The sequence below is a fragment of the Bombina bombina genome, chromosome 10, assembly GCF_027579735.1.
Source record: "Bombina bombina isolate aBomBom1 chromosome 10, aBomBom1.pri, whole genome shotgun sequence".
NCBI lineage: Eukaryota > Metazoa > Chordata > Amphibia > Anura > Bombinatoridae > Bombina > Bombina bombina.
This window is the reverse complement of record NC_069508.1, coordinates 80,099,112-80,117,368: the sequence shown is the minus strand read 5'-3', so window position 1 is coordinate 80,117,368 and position 18,257 is coordinate 80,099,112. Positions and strand designations below refer to the sequence as shown.

Here is an 18,257-nt window from a genome sequence, read left to right as displayed (position 1 = left end):
CTCTCCATCTCTTTTGCGCTCTCTCTCACCCCCTCTCTTTTGCGCTCTCTCTCTCCCCCTCTCTTTTGCGCTCTCTCTCCCCCCTCTCTTTTGCGCTCTCTCCCCCTCTCTTTCGCGCTCTCTCTCCCCCCTCTCTTTTGCGCTCTCTCTCTCCCCCTCTCTTTTGTGCTCTCTCTCTCTCCCCTCTCTTTTGCACTCTCTCTCCCCTCTCTTTTGCGCTCTGTCTCCCCCTTGTTTTTGTACTCTCTCTCCCCCTCTCTTTTGCACTCTTCCCCCTCTCTTTTGCGCTCTTTTTCTCCCCCCTTTCTTTGGCACTCTCTCTCCCCCCCCCTCTTTTGGGCTCTCCCCCCTCTCTTTTGCTGTCTCTCGCCCTCTCTTTACCCCCCTCTTCTGCTCTCTCTCTCCCCCTCTCTTTTGCACTCTCTCCCCCTCTATTTTGAGCTCTCTCTCCCCCCTCTCTTTTGCACTCTCTCTCCCCCCTCTCTTTTGCTCTCTCTCTCTCCCCCCTCTCTTTTGCTCTCTCTCTCTCCCCCCTCTCTTTTGCGCTCTCTCTCTCCCCCTCTCTTTTGCGCTCTTTCTCTCTCCCCTCTCTTTTGCGCTCTCTCCCCCTCTCTCTCTCCCCTCTCTTTTGCGCTCTCTATCCCCCTCTCTTTTGTGCTCTCTCTCTCCCCCTCTCTTTTGTGCTCTCTCTCTCTACCCCTCTCTTTTGTGCTCTCTCTCCCTCTCTTTTGCGCTCTCCCCCCCTTTCTTTTGCACTCTCTCCCCCCTCTCTTTTGCGCTCTCTCTCCCCCTCTCTTTTGCGCTCTCTCTCCCCCTCTCTTTTGCGCTCTTCCCCCCTCTTTTTTGCACTCTTCCCCCCTCTTTTTTGCACTATCTTTCTCCCCCCCTCTCTTTTGCGCTCTCTCTCCTCCCTCTCATTTGCGCTCTTCCCCTCTCTTTTGTGCACTCTCCCCCTCTCTTTTGCTGTCTATCACCCTCTCTTTATCCCCCCTCTTCTGCTTTCTTTCTCCCCCTCTCTTTTAAGCTCTCTCTCCCCCCTCTCTTTTGTGCTCTTTCTCTCCCCCTTTCTTTTGCGCTCTCGCTCTCCCCCTCTCTTTTGCGCTCTCTCTCTCCCCCTCTCTTTTGCGCTCTCTCTCCCCCTTTCTTTTGCACGCTCTCTCCCCCTCTTTTGCGCTCTCTCCCCCTCTTTTGCGCTCTCTCCCCTTCTCTTTTGCGCTCTCTCTCTCCCCCTCTCTTTTGCGCTCTCTCTCCCCCTCTCTTTGGGGCTCTCTCTCCCCCTCTCTTTGGGGCTCTCCCCCCCCTCTCTTTTGTGCTCTCTCCCCCCTCTCTTTTGTGCTCTCTCCCCCCCTCTCTTTTGTGCTCTCTCCCCCCTCTCTTTTGTGCTCTCTCTCTCCCCCCTCTCTTTTGTGCTCTCTCTCTCCCCCCTCTCTTTTGTGCTCTCTCTCTCCCATCTATCTTGCGTGAGCGACCGTGCCCGACCACGCCCCCTGTATGCCCGGTCACGCCCCTTTCATGGCCCTTAGCACCAGACCACGCCTCTTCACGTCCGGCCATGCCCACTTCTGCCGCAGATCAGGAAGGGAGGGACTCAAAGGCCAGGTGTGTTTGTCCTTGTGCTGTCTCTACTGCGCATGACAGCTTTGGACAAACACACTTGGCCTTTTATATAATAGGATGGGACTAGACTTAGCCAAACAGAGGAGGAAAGGTATTTGGGAGTAGTAATAGCTAATAGCTACTATTAAGATGGGTGCACAATGCATGTCAGCAGCTTCAAAGGCTAATAAGATACTAGCATGTATTAAAAGAGGGAGTAAAGCATAATTCCATCACTATATAAATCCCTGGTAAGATCTCACCTTGAATATGGAATGCAGTTCTGGGACCTATCTCAAAAAAGACATTGCAGACCTAGAAAAAGTTCAGAGAAGGACCACAAAGCCAATAAGGGAAATGGAGAATTTAAGCTATGAGGAGAGGTTAGCGAAACTGGGTCTGTTTTCTCTAGAAAAAAGGCGCTTGAGAGGTGACATGATTACTTTATAGAAATATATTCAAGGCCCATATAAAGAGATGGCAGAAGCTCTATTTATTCCAAGAAAAGTGTTTGTGACAAGAGGTCACAATTTAAGGCTGGAGGAAAGTAGATTAAATTTGCTTCATGGAAACATTTTTTTACTGTAAGAGCAATACAATTGTGGAACTCATTACTAAAGGAGGTAGTGATTGCCAATACCTTAAATACATTTAAAAATAATTTGGATACATTTCTGTCTAGAAACAGAATTCAGGTTGCTTGTGTTAAATCGGTCACCTTTTAATGTGATTAATTTAAGATCACATGGAGCATTTTTTGTAAGTATATAAGATTTGTATAGGTTGAACTCGATTGACTTATTTTTTTTCAACCTCATCTACTATTTTACTGTGTTACTATGTTACATACACATATATACATATATTTATATGCACATACATACATATACATACATACATACACACACATATATAGATAAAATTATTTTTTATTTACATTTATTATGTATAAATATAAGGGATTTTTTTAAATATATTATACATGTTTTGCAATGTATATAAAAAAACTCTTTTACTTCAAGTCTCCAAGCTCATTACATTTTCCAGCAGCTTTTATGTATTGCAATCGAGCCCAATACTTAACTCACCACTTGTGAAAGTAAAGGGCGTGTGAAACAAAATGTGGGCCACATTAAGGTTCTCTGGTAAATCTTTTTTACCATTCACTTTTAATACCAGATTGCCCCCCCCCCCCACACCCACATTAGTAACAGGGTGGTGCTATTGATTCTGCTCCACTTGTAATCTAGGCATTTGGTTGTTGTTTTTTTTATACAAGCGTGCTATGTATACCAAGAGGATGCAGTTTAAAGCTGAAGGTGCCCAGAGAAATTCCAGATTTAAAAGTAATTTGTTCATGCAGCTCAACGTTAAAAGCAACTGAAAACAGGATTTAACTTGTATGTGTACTATATTTTAGAATATGAAAAATACATAGAGAGAGAGACAGTGTGTGTGGAGGAGGAGAAGTGGAGAAAGAAAGTGGAGGAGGAGAAGGGGAGAAAGAAAAAAGAGACAGAGAGAAGAGGAGAGAGAAACAGATGATCTACTTTTGCTGCATTATAAAGATTCATCTTCTGTACCTTTTGACTGTTAAACAGAACATGATGATTGTCAATACCTTGCAAATGGATTTTATTTTCAGGACTCTGAACCAAAACAGAGCTGACAGAATCTAGATTGTCGTAATTACTGCATCCGAGAGGTCCTGTCCGTGTCTCTGTTACCTGAGATTTAAAAGAGAAAACTAAATTAATTACTACTATTAACACATAGATCCTCACTAAATAGAAAAGGTGATTTATATTTTATTGCTATAATTAGGCAAATTTAAAGTATAAAAATATTGGGGGGCGGCACTAGCCATTGCAGGGAGTGGAAGCACTTCATCTGAGCTCCTGCAACTATTGCCAAAATAGAGTGCTAAATAACTATTTTTTTCTTTCAGACCCACGACAGCAGAAATATAAATATACAATTACACGATCCTTACCAATATAGGAGTCGGTCCCAGCACAACAGCACATCAGAGGAGACCGTCTCACTCATATTTGCCTAGTGGCTGGTCCCGGCACCTAGACCACCGCCTCATGTCCCTCCAGCCTGGCCAGTGACCGCCGGCTGTAACGAGGTCGCTCCTGAGCATTGCAACTACCCGAAACCAGGTATCGGTTCCACCACCCACGGATCAACAAGTGGGAAGTGACCACCGGCTGTAACGAGGTCGCCCCTGAGCACGGCAACAACTCAAGACCGGGAAGCGGTTCCACCACCCATGGCACAACAAGTGGAAAGCCACAGATACAGTGGTCAACACTCCAACATCAAGACCTAAGTGTAATTGTGGGCCCTGCTGGGGCTACACAGGATCTCCTTTCAGGCCTACTACAGATCTGTGCTGAAGGCCCAGCTAAGCTGTTTTACCCCTTCAAACTTCCTGCACAACATGGGTGAGATCTAAGCCCACTATCCTCACATCCTACCATACACCACTCAGGCTATCTTAATCACAGGGGACTTTGGCCTAAACCCCCTGCAACAAAGTATTAAAACTAGAGGGCTACTAACACCTTGCAGGCCAGTAACTAGCAAACTCAATCCTACCAGACTAGAACTGAACTCCATTCACATGGCTGGAACCTCTTCAGCACATTATAGCATATGTACCTGTATTTTAAGGGTTAAGTTAACATTGAGTGAAACTTATGTGTTTATTTTCTGAATAATTTGTGCTAGATTTGCTCACCCTCTTCTCCCTTTCCTGCTCAGCTTGTCTTAGTGGGTTATCTCCACATCCCTTTTCCCCCTCTAGGAGGATGTATCCCAAGTCCCTGAGGAGAGGGAGCAAATTCTATACATTTCTATGGTGTACCTGCATTTTGTACTCTACTTAATTGTGCTTGTTGCATGCTTTGCTTTTTTTCTAGAAGTTTCTCTATGTCAAAAATCTAGATATTGGTGAATTAAAGTGCAATTAATGTAAACTCATAGGTGTTCACTTGCATTCCTGATGTGATTATCCTTTGACACCAATTTGTCATCTATAAGGCTGTTTCAAGTAATAACCGAGCCACCCTAGCGCCCCCACATCACAGTGGCCCTTCTCCCTTGTGTCTCATTCTGACAGAACCTCCTAAGAAATCTCTTCTTCCCTAAACTATTTTCTCCACAATATACCTCCCGATTTAGTAAGAAATACCAACAGGTTCATAGAATTAATAAACAAACCCTTGAAATTCAATCCCCCCCCCATGAAGATGATGTTATCACATCAGGAGGGCTATAGCCAACCCTGCTCTCCTCTTTGACTAGGCAGTGTACATAACTATTAATCTCCTAATAAGTCAGTGTCTCCATTACTCATTCAGGCCCACAAAGTGTCTACATTACTTATTCAGGCCCATGCAGCCTATAAGACTTATTTGTTTCATATCAAGCTCAGCTCCAAACTTTTCCTCTATGCCACACTCATCGAAAAGGCACCCTAAGACTCCATCAACTGCCAAAAAAACTGTCTTTGATCACTTTTCCCAGCAGCCCAAAACCACAGCAACATACAGCTACTGACCACTCCAACCTTCTTTCATTCACCGAGAGCCTCGCTGAGCAGATTACTCAACTGGAGTTTAAACTTGCGGATGTTGAGGACAGAGCAAGGAGAAACAATGTCAGATTCAGAGGGCATCCGTGAGAGTGTCACAGCAGCAGACCTAAAAGAGAACCTTCTATCTCTCTTTACAGTATTGCTAGGTTCATTAGAAGGCACCTCACATACAATGGAGCGAGCTCATAGAGCCCTCCACCCTAAGAGTACTCTCATCTGACAGACCGAGAGTCGTTGTGGTGAGCTTCCACAATTTTACCTTTAAGAGCTGACTGATGCAGGCAGCCTATAAGAAACCTGCCCTGCCAGAGACCTACAAGGATCTACAGATCTTACCTGACCTATCCTCACACACCTTGCAGCAACGAAAGCTCTATATGCCAACATTAAGTATAGATGGGGATAGCCCACAAAGCTCATCATAACTAAGGACAACAAGATACATACGGTGACCTCTCTCCCTGAAGATAATGCCCTCCTCGCAAATTGGGGCCTACAAAATGATCCTGAACCATCACAGACCACCTCATACCCTAAACCAAGAGCCTCTACGAATGAATGGACTGCAAGAGACCAAAGAGTAAAAAGTCAAAAACCCGGTCAGCCCCAGGACTCTATGCGGCCTCAAGCCTTTTTGACTTGAACTGAATCTCACTCATGCAGTGGGGACACATATACAATTTAAGAGAACAAATGTAAATTTGTCACTGTTTTCTGATATTCAGAGCTATATCAGCCTCACATGTTATTTTTGCAATAGCTCCCCCCAAATAGAGAGCCCACGTCAGGGTTCAACTTAGGTGGACTATTTCCACTGAAAGCATTCAACCCCACACCCTATCCAACACTCCTTACCTTTTCCCCAACTCCTCTATTCTCACCCTTTGTCCCTTCCTGCCCTCTCGGCAAGGTCTACAATAAACCCTCCTTAGGCCTGGTTCACAACCTGGTTCATGGCCTCCCTTAAATTTGTTAGTGCGGACGCAGTATTCCTTCAGGAAAGGCATTTGTCAATAGATGGCACATCCAAACCCTTATCTAAAGACTACCCGGTAATATAATCAGTACCATTCTCCAAGAAAGACAGAGGATCAGCCACTTTGAACCACAAACAGCTGGCCTATGAACCAATACACATTTTCAGGGACCATCAAGACAGATACATTATACTAGTATGCAATCTAGACCACATCACTTATACCCTAGTTTCCATATACCTCCCCAATGTCCACCACCCAAATATTTAAAGAAAATATTTTACACAGTAGATCAGGTCATACAGGGTAAGGTCATTTTAGCCGGGACTTTAACATGGTCTGGGATAACAAGCTAGATAGGAAATCCAATACCCCTAGTAAGAAGAAAAGAACCTCAGACCCCTTCATGACACAATTTTGGTTACTACGACATTTGGAGGTCATACCACTCTCTTGACAAAGACTACACTCACTTCTCCCACCCACATAGGACGTACTCTAGGCTGGATTATCTCTTTTGCCAATCTGACACCTTAGATTTAGTTAAGTTAGCAGACCTTTGCCCATGGTCAGATCATGACCAAGTTACCATTGGCCTTCAGTCCACAAATGCTTTCAGGTCCAAGTGTGCCTGGCTTCTTCCCCATCATGTTTTATCTGACATCCCATTCAGGGAGGAATTAAGGAAAGACCTGAGATTCCTAATACAAGCAAATGATAACACATGAGTCAGAGATGATACATTATGGGGAGCAATTAAAGCCACAATTAGAGGCTACTTTATCAGAAAACAAGCCCACTTAAGAAAGTTAGCAGGTCTCCCACTATCCCAAGCCCATGGTAAACTAAGAGACCTTGAAAGTTTAAATCACTCCTCCATTTCTCAAATAACAAAACTCAGGCAACATATTTGTCAGCTGTAGCTAAGGAGAACGCAATACCATCTCAACAAATTGAAACAACTTTTCTACTCTAAAGGTAACATGGCCGATACCCTTCTGGCTAACAAATTTAGGCAACACACAGGTGTGACTCGTATACATTTGATAAAGCATAGAGATCAAACCCTCAGACGCCCTTCCTAGATCGGTCAAAAATTCAGCAAATTTCACTCCGCTCTATACAATATACAGCAACACGAAACAACAGACCCAGCCTCCCCAGAGGTTATACAATCCTTCCTACACTCCCTTAAGCTCCTGACACTCACCACTGATCAGAGAAAAACCCTAGCCAACCCTTTCACCCTCCAAGAAATTAAGCAGGTTATTAAAAAATTAAAACCCCTTAAGTAGATGGCTACTCTGCTATTTACTATAAGATATACATACAAAAACTATCCCCCCTCCTGCTTAGATTGTTTAGCCTAGCTAGCCTCCATCATAACCATCCCAAAAGCAGACAGAGACTCCTCTTTTTGTACCAATCATAGACCCATCTCACTGGTCAATGTGGATATTAAAATATATTCTAAAATATTCACCAACCGCATTTCCAAATTGCTCCCCACCATTATTAACCATTAAGTGGGCTTTGTCCCAGGTAGAGAGGGCCTGGACAATACCACAAGTTTACTTAACATTTTACTTGAATCTAAGAGACTTAACAAACCCTTCTCAGTCATCTCTTTAGATGCTGAAAAGGCATTCAACTGGATCAGGTGGTAATACCTGTGGAAGGTACTTGAAGTCTTCAAATTTCCAGATCAAAACTTACAGCCATCATTCAAGGCCTAGGATTCAACTCTTCACTGTTTCCCATAACCAATGGCACCAGACTTCTACAAATTAAATTATAACAAAACAGAAATATATACGTGGGGTTATCCACAGGAACTTTCTCAACAACTACGATCTAGCTATCATTTCACATGGACTGACAACCACATAGCACATTTAGGAGTCAAGCTGTCCAGCAACATTTCCCAAACCATCAATGAAAATGATTGCCCATTATTAACTGAATTAAGATCTCTAAAACAAAAATGGAACTTTGACTCTATATCTTGGTTAGAATGAATTACAGCCCTTAAAAAAATGTTGCCCAAATTGCCATATTTATTTCCGCTTAAGGTACCCAAACAACTTTTACTACAATTTCAAAGTGAATGTAAAACATATATATGGCAGGGTAAACCCCAACGGATAGCAGGAAAAAACAATGTTTGAGACCGCGCCAAAACAAAACTGCTACAACAAACTCCAAATGAAATTGAAGTCTCTCTACTTCTATAGAATACAGAAATGCAATAAATAATATCAAAAAGGAGCGCTCTAAGAAAGCTAAAGAGTGGCTCTATTGGATAGCAAAAAATGAGAGTGCATAAAAGCTAATCTGACTAATAGATGTATCAATAAGCAAACGCAGAAAATTAACCATAATTGCCTAACAGTGGTACAATCTAAATATCCTAGCTCTGCACTAAATAAAGGTAAAAATATCAGTGTGAATGCAAATGGCGATCATAAAGAGCATTAGATTATAAAATATATTTAATTGAATATAACACTATTGATAAAATATAACAGATCTATTCATATAAAATACATTTATTACATAAAATTAAGGTCGACCTTATAAGTAAATGAAAAATAAATAAATAAATAAATTGAATAGAAATTACATAACAATATACAACAAATAAAACAAAATATAAAAAGTAGTTATGTCCTTGAATGATAATAATGTCCCAAATGGCCAAAGAGGCCAAAAAGTCTTTTATGAAATCTTTGAATCCTGGGTATTGGTATGCTTTAAATCCGTGATAACAAGCCTCCTGGAAACAAAAGACAAACTCCTTCAGGCAGTGTGAAAAGCCGTGTGTAAAATAATTACTCTCTACTCACAGTTTCAAAAGGCTGAGATCTGCGATGGAAAGTGCCCAATAATAATCACTGTGTATAACTTTTTCAAATTCTGGATAATCTCCAAAAAGTTCAAAGTGTTCAGGGCAAAGAAAAGTACCTAATTGTCATTGTAATATAACATCCGCAATCCTGGAGCCTGGAACCAAAAATACGGCTGCTAGCTGAATAACCCTCTAGACCGATAGGCTAATAAAATCAGCCCAATCAGTCAGAGGTGCCGTGGCCAAAATTCAGAAGCACCGTTACAACAATGGTATATCGGCTCTATGCGGGATATAAGGATAAGCTCCGTTAGTGGAGTATAGACCATTGAGCAACGCGTTTCAAATTTAATCTTTTTCAAGCTCATTACCGAAGGAGCTCCTTCCGGATAAATATATACCTATATCTGAGCCTTGATTGGATGATTTGTGAACCAATCAGGCAGACGAACCAACTGCGTGTCAATCAAATACTTGATACACGCCGCTACTAAAGTCAAAATACAAACAATGTACTGCTATAATTAATGTAACGATTAAAAGGAAAAGAGAAACACACTAGTCTCACAAGCAAATGAACCTACAATAATGTGTAAAAAAGACCCAATCTGTGACCCTTAATGTGCTTAACGATTAATCTATAGTTATAGACGAAAAGAAAACATGAAACAAATTGCCGCAAACGAAAAACTGTTATCTAATACTTAACAGAACCAATATGCAAAGACAATAATTCATAGAGGATATTGCAGATCAAACTGCCGGAGGATATTTTGAAACAAATTAATACTTAATAAAAATTAGTTTTTAATAAAAAAAATTTTTGGTTCCTAAAACAATGATCCCTACATTGTCGAAAGGGAAATGGTAATTTGGAAATTTAGAAAAAAACACTAAATAGTGGGACTTCTCAATTGCGAAGCCAAATGAAAAGATTTCATAAATTCATTTAAAAATGTCATAAATTCATGTAAAGATTTCATAAATTCATTTAAAAATTCATTTAAAAATATTTTATTATTTAAAAAATCTTATTTAAAAAATCTTTTTCTAAAAAATCTTTTTAAAATAATTCCTATAAATTCCCAATGTAATTTGTAAAAAGAAATTTTTAAAAAATGTTTTATAAAGAACAATTTATAAAAAAATAATTTATAAAAAAATTTATAAAAAAAATAGATGGAAATAACCCTAAAAAAGTTCATAAAAACTTGATACAAAAAAACATTTCATAATAATTCATAAAAAATAAATCCCAACCCCAATGGATAGCCCACAAGTCCTTACAATATCCCAGACAACATGGGGGGGTAGCCTCCCCATCCATAATAAGATATTATAAGGCAGCAATGCTTACCCACATTTCCAAATGGGGGTGACAAAATCCCATAGCAAATGGAGAGATATCGAGCAGGCCTCGTTTCCCTTCTATATTTGCCTATGAGACTTAATTTGGACCCCCCCCCTCTTTATCGCAGAAACCTTTCCATCAATAATCTGATAATTATAGAATGCCTCACTACCTGGGATAAAATCAGACATAAGTTAGTAGCTCCTCACCCTTCCCCCATTACTTCACTGATAGGCCTCCTCACAGGCCTTCCTGATTCTCACCCTAACACATGGGCACGCTTAGGAATCAAGATCATATCTGACATATTGACCACCTCTCCACAGGGCCACTTCATCACATTAGACCAAATCAGGGGCTCTTCCCACATCCCACCATTCTTACCTTTCGAATATATCTGAGTTATAAGCCTACTGAATAGCTGGGGATTTAAACCAATAACCTTACGCTAGTTGACCATCTTGGAATATAGATGTCAGCAAGGCGGAAGACTATATTGACATATGTCCACACATTATAGTCTAATGGAAGGAGCTCTTCTCCTAGATAAAGCCCCACATATAATGAAGTGGGAAGACAGCCTCAACATCTCCATTCCTACCCAAACCTGGCAACGCACCGTCATGCTCACTAAAAAAGTAATTCACTGCATCAAGCTTTATGAGACCTACTTCAAACTCCTTACACACTGGTATTATGTTCCCTTGCGCTTAGCCCAAATATTCCCCAACACCTCACATAAATGTTGGAGAAACTGCGACCACCCAGGAGATATGAAACACATCTGGTGGGATTGCCCAAAACTTAAAGGGACAGTCAAGTCCAAAAAAACCTTAAATTTTTCAAATATGGCATGTAATTTTAAACAACTTTCCAATGTACTTTTATCAACAATTTTGCTTTGTTCTCTTGGTATTCTATACTTTTCACAGCAGGGGAGAGCAAGCTCATGTAGGCCATATAGATAGCATTGTGATCACGCCCGTGGCTAGTGGCAGACACTGCACTTATTGGCTAAAATGCAAGTCAATAGATAATAACTAAAAGTCATGTGATTAGGGGTGGTCAGAAGATGCTTAGATACAAGTTAGTCACAGAAATAAAAAGTGTGTTAATATAACAGTGTTGGTTTTGCAAAACTGGGGAATGGGTAATAAAGGGATTATCTATCTTTTTAAACAACAAAAATTCTGGTACTGACTGTCCCTTTAAACCTCTTTGGAACACTTGCTTTACCGCACTAGCTAAAATAGGGATACCCCTTTCTAAGTCCCCAGCCGTGGCATTGCTGCACATAGGTACACACACTTTGCCCAAGCACCACAGCTACTTCTGTGTTTACCTCCTTTCAGCTATAAAATTCTCCATAGCCAGATCATGGAAGACAGAGGCCCACCTAAGTGGTCTACAATAGTTAATACCATGGTCTATCTCTACTCCATGGAAAAATGCATTTTCTACTCCCTCGAAAACTCTGACCTCTTCGAAATGATCCGGGCTGACTGGAAATCCACTTATAATACTCAATGGCTTCCTAATACCGACCTTTAAATCTAATCAGGGACAACCCTCTGAACTGACACCCTCCAAGCAGATCCCCATCTTTAGTAACACCCCCTACGAATTTGCCACCACCACCCTAGATTATCCCATAATCCCCTTACCTTCTATACCTACCCTAACCCTCCCTCTTTCCTCTATCTCAAATACCATTAATCAGGATTACTATTCCTTATGTTGATGAATAATTTTGCATTAATACATGTTTGTAAGGGACCTGCAAGTCCCTTTCTCAGTTTGATTTATGTTTCTGTGTATGCAACCACATCCTGTTATACCTTTATTTTCAAAATAAAACAAATTTGAAATAAAGTATAAAAATATTATTTAGGGAAAGGCTCTGATATCTATTTATCTGTCTTTCCGTCTATCTATCTATCTATCTATCTATCTATCTATCTATCTATCTATCTATCTATCTATAGTACATACTGCTTTCAACACATTTTTAACAGAAAGCCCTTAACCCTAAACTCACCCCAGAGGAAATTAACTCACAAACGGCTAGATTTAGAGTTTTGTTGGTAAAGACCCGCGTAGCTAACGCTGCTTTTTTTGCCAACGTACCCTTCCAACAACACTGGTATTTAGAGTTGTCTGAGGGGCTGCGTTAGGTTCAAAAAAGTGAGCGTTGAGCCTAACTTAGCTCCACTTCAACCCTCAATACCAGCGTTGCTTACGGTAGTGGTAAGCTGGCAAAACGTGCTTGTGCACGATATCCCCATAGGAAACAATTGGGCATTTTGGGCTGAAAAAAACCTAACACCTGCAAAAAAGCAGCGTTCAGCTCCTAACGCAGCCCCATTGTTTCCTATGGGGAAACACTCTCTAAGTCTGCACCTAACACCCTAACATGAACCCCGAGTCTATACACCCCTAACCTTACACTTATTAACCTGTAATCTGCCGCCCCCGCTATCGCTGACACCTGCATTATACTATTAACTCCAAATCTGACGCTCCGGACACCGCCGCAACCTACATTATAGCTATGAACCTCTAATCCGCTGCCCCTAACACTGCCGACCCCTATATTATATTCATTATCCCCTAATCTTCCCCCAATGTCGCCACTACCTTACCTACAATTATTAACCCCTAATCTGCTGACCGGACATCACCACCACTATAATAAATGTATTAACCCCTAAACTGCCGCACTCCCGCCTCGCAAACACTATAATAAATAGTATTAACCCCTAATCTGCCCTCCCTAACATCGCCCCCACTTACCTACAATTATTAACCCCTAATCTCCCGCCCGCACTGTCGCTGCTACTATAATAAAGTTATTAACCCCTAAACCTAACTCTAACCCTAACCCTAACACCCCCCTAACATAAATATAATTTATATTAAACAAAATAATATTCCTAAAATTAACTAAATTATTCCTATTTAAAACTAAATACTTACCTATGAAATAAATCCTAATATAGCTACAATATAATTAATAATTACATTGTAGCTATTTTAGGATTTATATTTATTTTACAGGCAACTTTGTATTTATTTTAACTAGGTACAATAGCTATTAAATAGTTAATAACTATTTAATAGCTACCTAGTTAAAATAAATACAAAATTACCTGTAAAATAAATCCTAACCTAAGTTACAATTAAACCTAACACTACACTATCATTAAATTAATTAAATTAATTAAATAAATTACCTACAATTACCTAAAATAAAATACAATAAAATAAACTATTCTATAATACAAAAAACAAACAAACAAACACTAAATTACAAAAAATAAAAAAGAATTACAAGCAGTTTAAACTAATTACACTTAATCTAATCTAATTATATTGTAGCTATATTATAATATTTATTTCATAGGTAAGTATTTAGTTTTAAATAGGAATAATTTAGTTAATTTTAGGAATATTATTTCGTTTAATATAAATTATATTTATGTTAGGGGGGTGTTAGGGTTAGGGTTAGAGTTAGGTTTAGGGGTTAATAACTTTATTATAGTAGCGGAGATGGTGCGGGCGGGAGATTAGGGGTTAATAATTGTAGTAGGTGGCGGGGATGTTAGGGAGGGCAGATTAGGGGTTAATATTATTTATTATAGTGTTTGCGAGGCGGGAGTGCGGCGGTTTAGGGGTCAATACATTTATTATAGTGTTGGCGAGGTCCGGTCGGCAGATTAGGGATTAATAAGTGTAGTTAGGTAGCGGCGACATTGGGGGGGCAGATTAGGGGTTAATAAATATAATATAGGGGTCGGCGGTGTTAGGGGCAGCAGATTAGGGGTTCATAGGGATAATGTAGGTGGCGGCGGTGTCCGGTCGGCAGATTAGTGCTTAAATTTTTTTTTTATAGTGGCAGCGATGTGGGGGGCCTCGGTTTAGGGGTACATAGGTAATTTATGGGTGTTAGTGTACTTTGTAGCACAGTAGTTAAGAGCTTTATATTCACGCGTTAGCCCATAAAGCTCTTAACTACTGACTTTTTTTGTCGGTAGGAGTCTTGTCGGTAGAGGGTCTACCGCTCACTTCTCCCAAGACTCCAAATACCAGCGTTAGGCAGATCCCATTGAAAAGATAGGATACGCAATTGGCGTAAGGGGATCTGCGGTAGCCTGGAATCGCGGTAGGGAAGTGAGCGGTAGACCCTTTCCTGGCTGACTCTAAATACCAGCGGGTGGTAAAAAGCAGTTTTAGGACCCCTTAACGCTGCTTTTGACGGCTAACGCCAAACTCTAAATCTAGGCATTAATATGGTGGTATCTTTTGCCGAGGTGATGGGGGTCATCAAAAACCTAAAATCTACTAAAGCTACAGACCCCGACTGGTTTTCAAATGTTTACTATAAAACATTTTCAAATATTCTTGTGCCACACTTAGTTTCATTTTGTAATTTTATTTTTGACGGTAACCTTATCTCATTTGAACTATTAGCTGCAAGAACCCCTGTGGTCCCAAAGCCGGGTAAGAGCATTCTATAATATGGGAATTACTAACCGATATCCCTGATTAATCAGGATATCAACATATTCATGAAAATTCTGGGGAATAGATTGAATTAATTAATGCCACACATTGTCCACCCAGATCAGGTTGGGATTCATTAAAAGTAGGGAAGCAAATGATAATGTGTGTAAAATAGTAGATCTGATTGATGTCTTCTATGTTTCTATCACTAGATGCAGAGAAGGCATATGATCAGGTTAATTGGGTGTATCTCATTTAGTTATTGCAGCGATTTGGCAAAAATGGGAATCTTCTAAAAGCTACATCGGCTATTTATTCTTGTCCCACAGCTTTGGTGAAAATTGCGCGATATACAGTTACAATTAAAATTATTCAATACCCATTGCAAATCAAGTTTATTGTAGACATTTACAGTCTTTTAGCTGTTTGCAATGAACAAATCAAATAAAAGCAATTGAATAGCAAATTTGCCTGTTTACAGCGCAAAATAAAGAAATAGTCATTACAAGTGGCTGCCCTAAAAAGTTTTTTATTAAATGTATACTGTTTTTAAAAATAAAAAACAACTGCACTAAGCAGTTTTGTGGAGCTAAAGTTGGTAAATGTCGGGTGTTGGAAAAAAAAGCCACTGAAAAGCCTATGGGGAACTGTGTGTTCCCTGTAAATATATATGTATATGCTTATATACATATATATTTAAAGTTGCTACGCGACTTAAATCCTTTGCTGAGCTTGGTTCTCATGTCGTTTCCCACGACATGAGAATGAGGCTCCCATTGGAGCCTATAAAAGCGTGCTCTCATGAGCGCGATGCTTCCATGCAATGCGACCATGAGTTCGCATTGCGCTCAACATGTAATATCAGCGCACATTTGCTTTTGAGAAAGCGGCATTTTGCGCTCTGTTTATAATATGGCACCTATTAAACTGCACATAACATACATACACACACACAGTATATATACATATGTATAGGCTTTCAAATATAGTTTTATAAACCTATGAAAATTTCCAGATGTTATTCGGTAACAAGAAAAATTATGAACTCCATTTATTAAATGCTATGCGGACAAGGTTTGCTTCTAGGAACCTGTCTCCCCAGCTTCTCAACAAACAGGCAGAATGCACTGCCAGCATTTAACATTGCTTAGCTCAATTATCAAAATCGGATTGGGAAGATTCTACCCTGGGCACGGAGCCGGCCGAGGACCAGCATGGCCGTACTAGCATAAAGCTCCGTGAAGCTGACTCCTGTCACATCGGCTTTCCCCTGTCTGGGGTGTTAAATTTAGACCACAGAGGCATTACCAACTACTGCTGACTTCTCTGCCAAACTCCGATCAGCTTAGAAGATGCTCACGGTCCGCCATACACACCACATGTGATCCGGGCACCATATCTGCGCTGACTGCGCAACAATCCTTTTTCTTTCTGAGGCCTAGCCGTATCAGTCCACCGCCTGGCAGCAGCTCCGGAATGGATCAGAGGTATCGATCGCCGCTATTCTCCAAAGGATCCTCAATTAGGTGGATAAAAGTAGAATCCCCTCTCAGCAGAGCAAGAGTACTTGGGGCAGAAAGACATCGCAGATTGCGGCCAACGTGCAGTAAAAAATAATCCCACCATCTAGCTAATATAACCCCCTTAGCTACTGAATCTTATCAAAGGGGCTCCATAGAGAGGACTTTTACAATGCATTAACAGAAAAGATAAAACACCCTGGTTATACAGCTACAAACTGGGTCTATTAAATAACTATAACGTTGCTCTGCAGAGAAGCAGGCCTATGAACTATGACTACTAGAAGATAAAACACCTTTAAAGGTCACCATAACATCCTCCTTTCACATTACACAGCCCGTCCTGAGATTTATATATATATATATATATAACTTACCAGCTGACCAGGTCTTACAACATACAGGCAGAAAGTATGTTGTATGGAGGGGCCTGTATGTTGTATGGAGGGGTCTCTTTAACTTACGCAGCATGACAACTAAAGGAATAGTTCACTAAAACCATAAGCAATTGGGAAGCTATGTATAAACAGAACGAGGTCTGAAGGTCAATCCAATATTTGTGAATAAACCTTTAGATTCTACAGTGGTACAGGACTTTTATCAACAGGCTTTTTTTTATTTATTTAAACCTAAAATCGGCCACTGCCTATCACTTCATCACCAGCCTCTCCTCTCTCGGACATGGGTGAAGAAAGAGAAGACTCTAAGGAGGCTCAACAAGATGAGGATTACCCTTTAACTAGAACGGATTTGAAAACTTTACCTTCCAAGGAAGATTTCTCAGCCTTTATGTTACAGGTTAGCCAGCTGATCAAAGATTGGTTGGCTGACGTTAAAAAAGACATCACAGATCTCGGAAACAGAGTTGTACAGCTAGAAGATCATGCTGAAGAACTTTCTGAATCTACAAACATAACAGCCTTGCAATTACAACACCAAACCACTGAAATAATTCAGCTACAAACGTAGATAGAAGATTTGGATAACAGAGGCCGCCATCAAAACTTGAGAATCAGGGGAATTCCTGAGACCATTATACCTGCTGACTTACAACAATACATCCAAAGTCTGTTTTGTTCTCTGTTGGACACTGAGCTTGGTATGACCATAACACTGGACAGAGCTCATCGAGCTTTGCGCCCGAAACCTCAGCCCTCTGCACCACCCAGAGATGTTATAATGAGATGCCACTATTTCCAAGACAAAGAAAATATACTGGCGGCAGCGAGGAAAAAATCAACAGTTCAGTTCCAAGCCTCAAATATATGCATATCTAAGACCTCTAACACTGGCAAAATGCAAAGAAGTGGGGTTCCTGACAGCTTATCTAAGAGGGTTAGGTATACCATACCGTTGGAGATTTCCATTCTCACTTAAGGCATTAAAAGATAACAAAGAAGCGACCTATAGAGATTTAGAAGACTTGGACAAATTCTGCTCCAAGCTGAATATTCCACAACCAAGACCTCCTCCGATGGCAGATAAGCTTCATGCGGATACTTCACATTCCTTTCCACCCAAAGCCCAAAGACAGAAATGGACCATGGTCCCGAAGAAATCTAAGGCCTCAGTTCCTGGAAGACAACACATGGAATCCAGTAATACTGCGCCACCCTGAGGAACGCTGTTGTTTTTCTAGATGGACTATTTTCTGGCATAAATATACCAAGGTAAGACACTGCCTGCACTCAACCCCACATACAAACAGGATGCATAGATCTATACGCATAGTTTCACAAAATACCAAGGGACTCAACTCCCCCACAAAGAGATTCATTGCTCTGCGATGGTTTGCAAAACAAAAATGTTCAGTAGTCTTTGTACAGGAAACACATTTCCCTAGATCTGCAGAACCTAA

At 40.6% G+C, this 18,257-nt stretch overlaps 1 protein-coding gene across 2 annotated transcripts in view; it reads right to left on the bottom strand.

Annotated features, from left to right (window-relative positions):
* Positions 1–18,257, bottom strand: part of BRINP3 (BMP/retinoic acid inducible neural specific 3) — a 503,104-nt gene that overhangs the window by 258,617 nt on the left and 226,230 nt on the right. For both annotated transcript variants that reach the window (XM_053693750.1, XM_053693751.1), the window contains one exon: positions 3,218–3,323. In XM_053693750.1, coding sequence (XP_053549725.1) covers positions 3,218–3,323 — 106 coding nt within the window. The remainder of the gene's footprint in view (positions 1–3,217; positions 3,324–18,257) is intronic.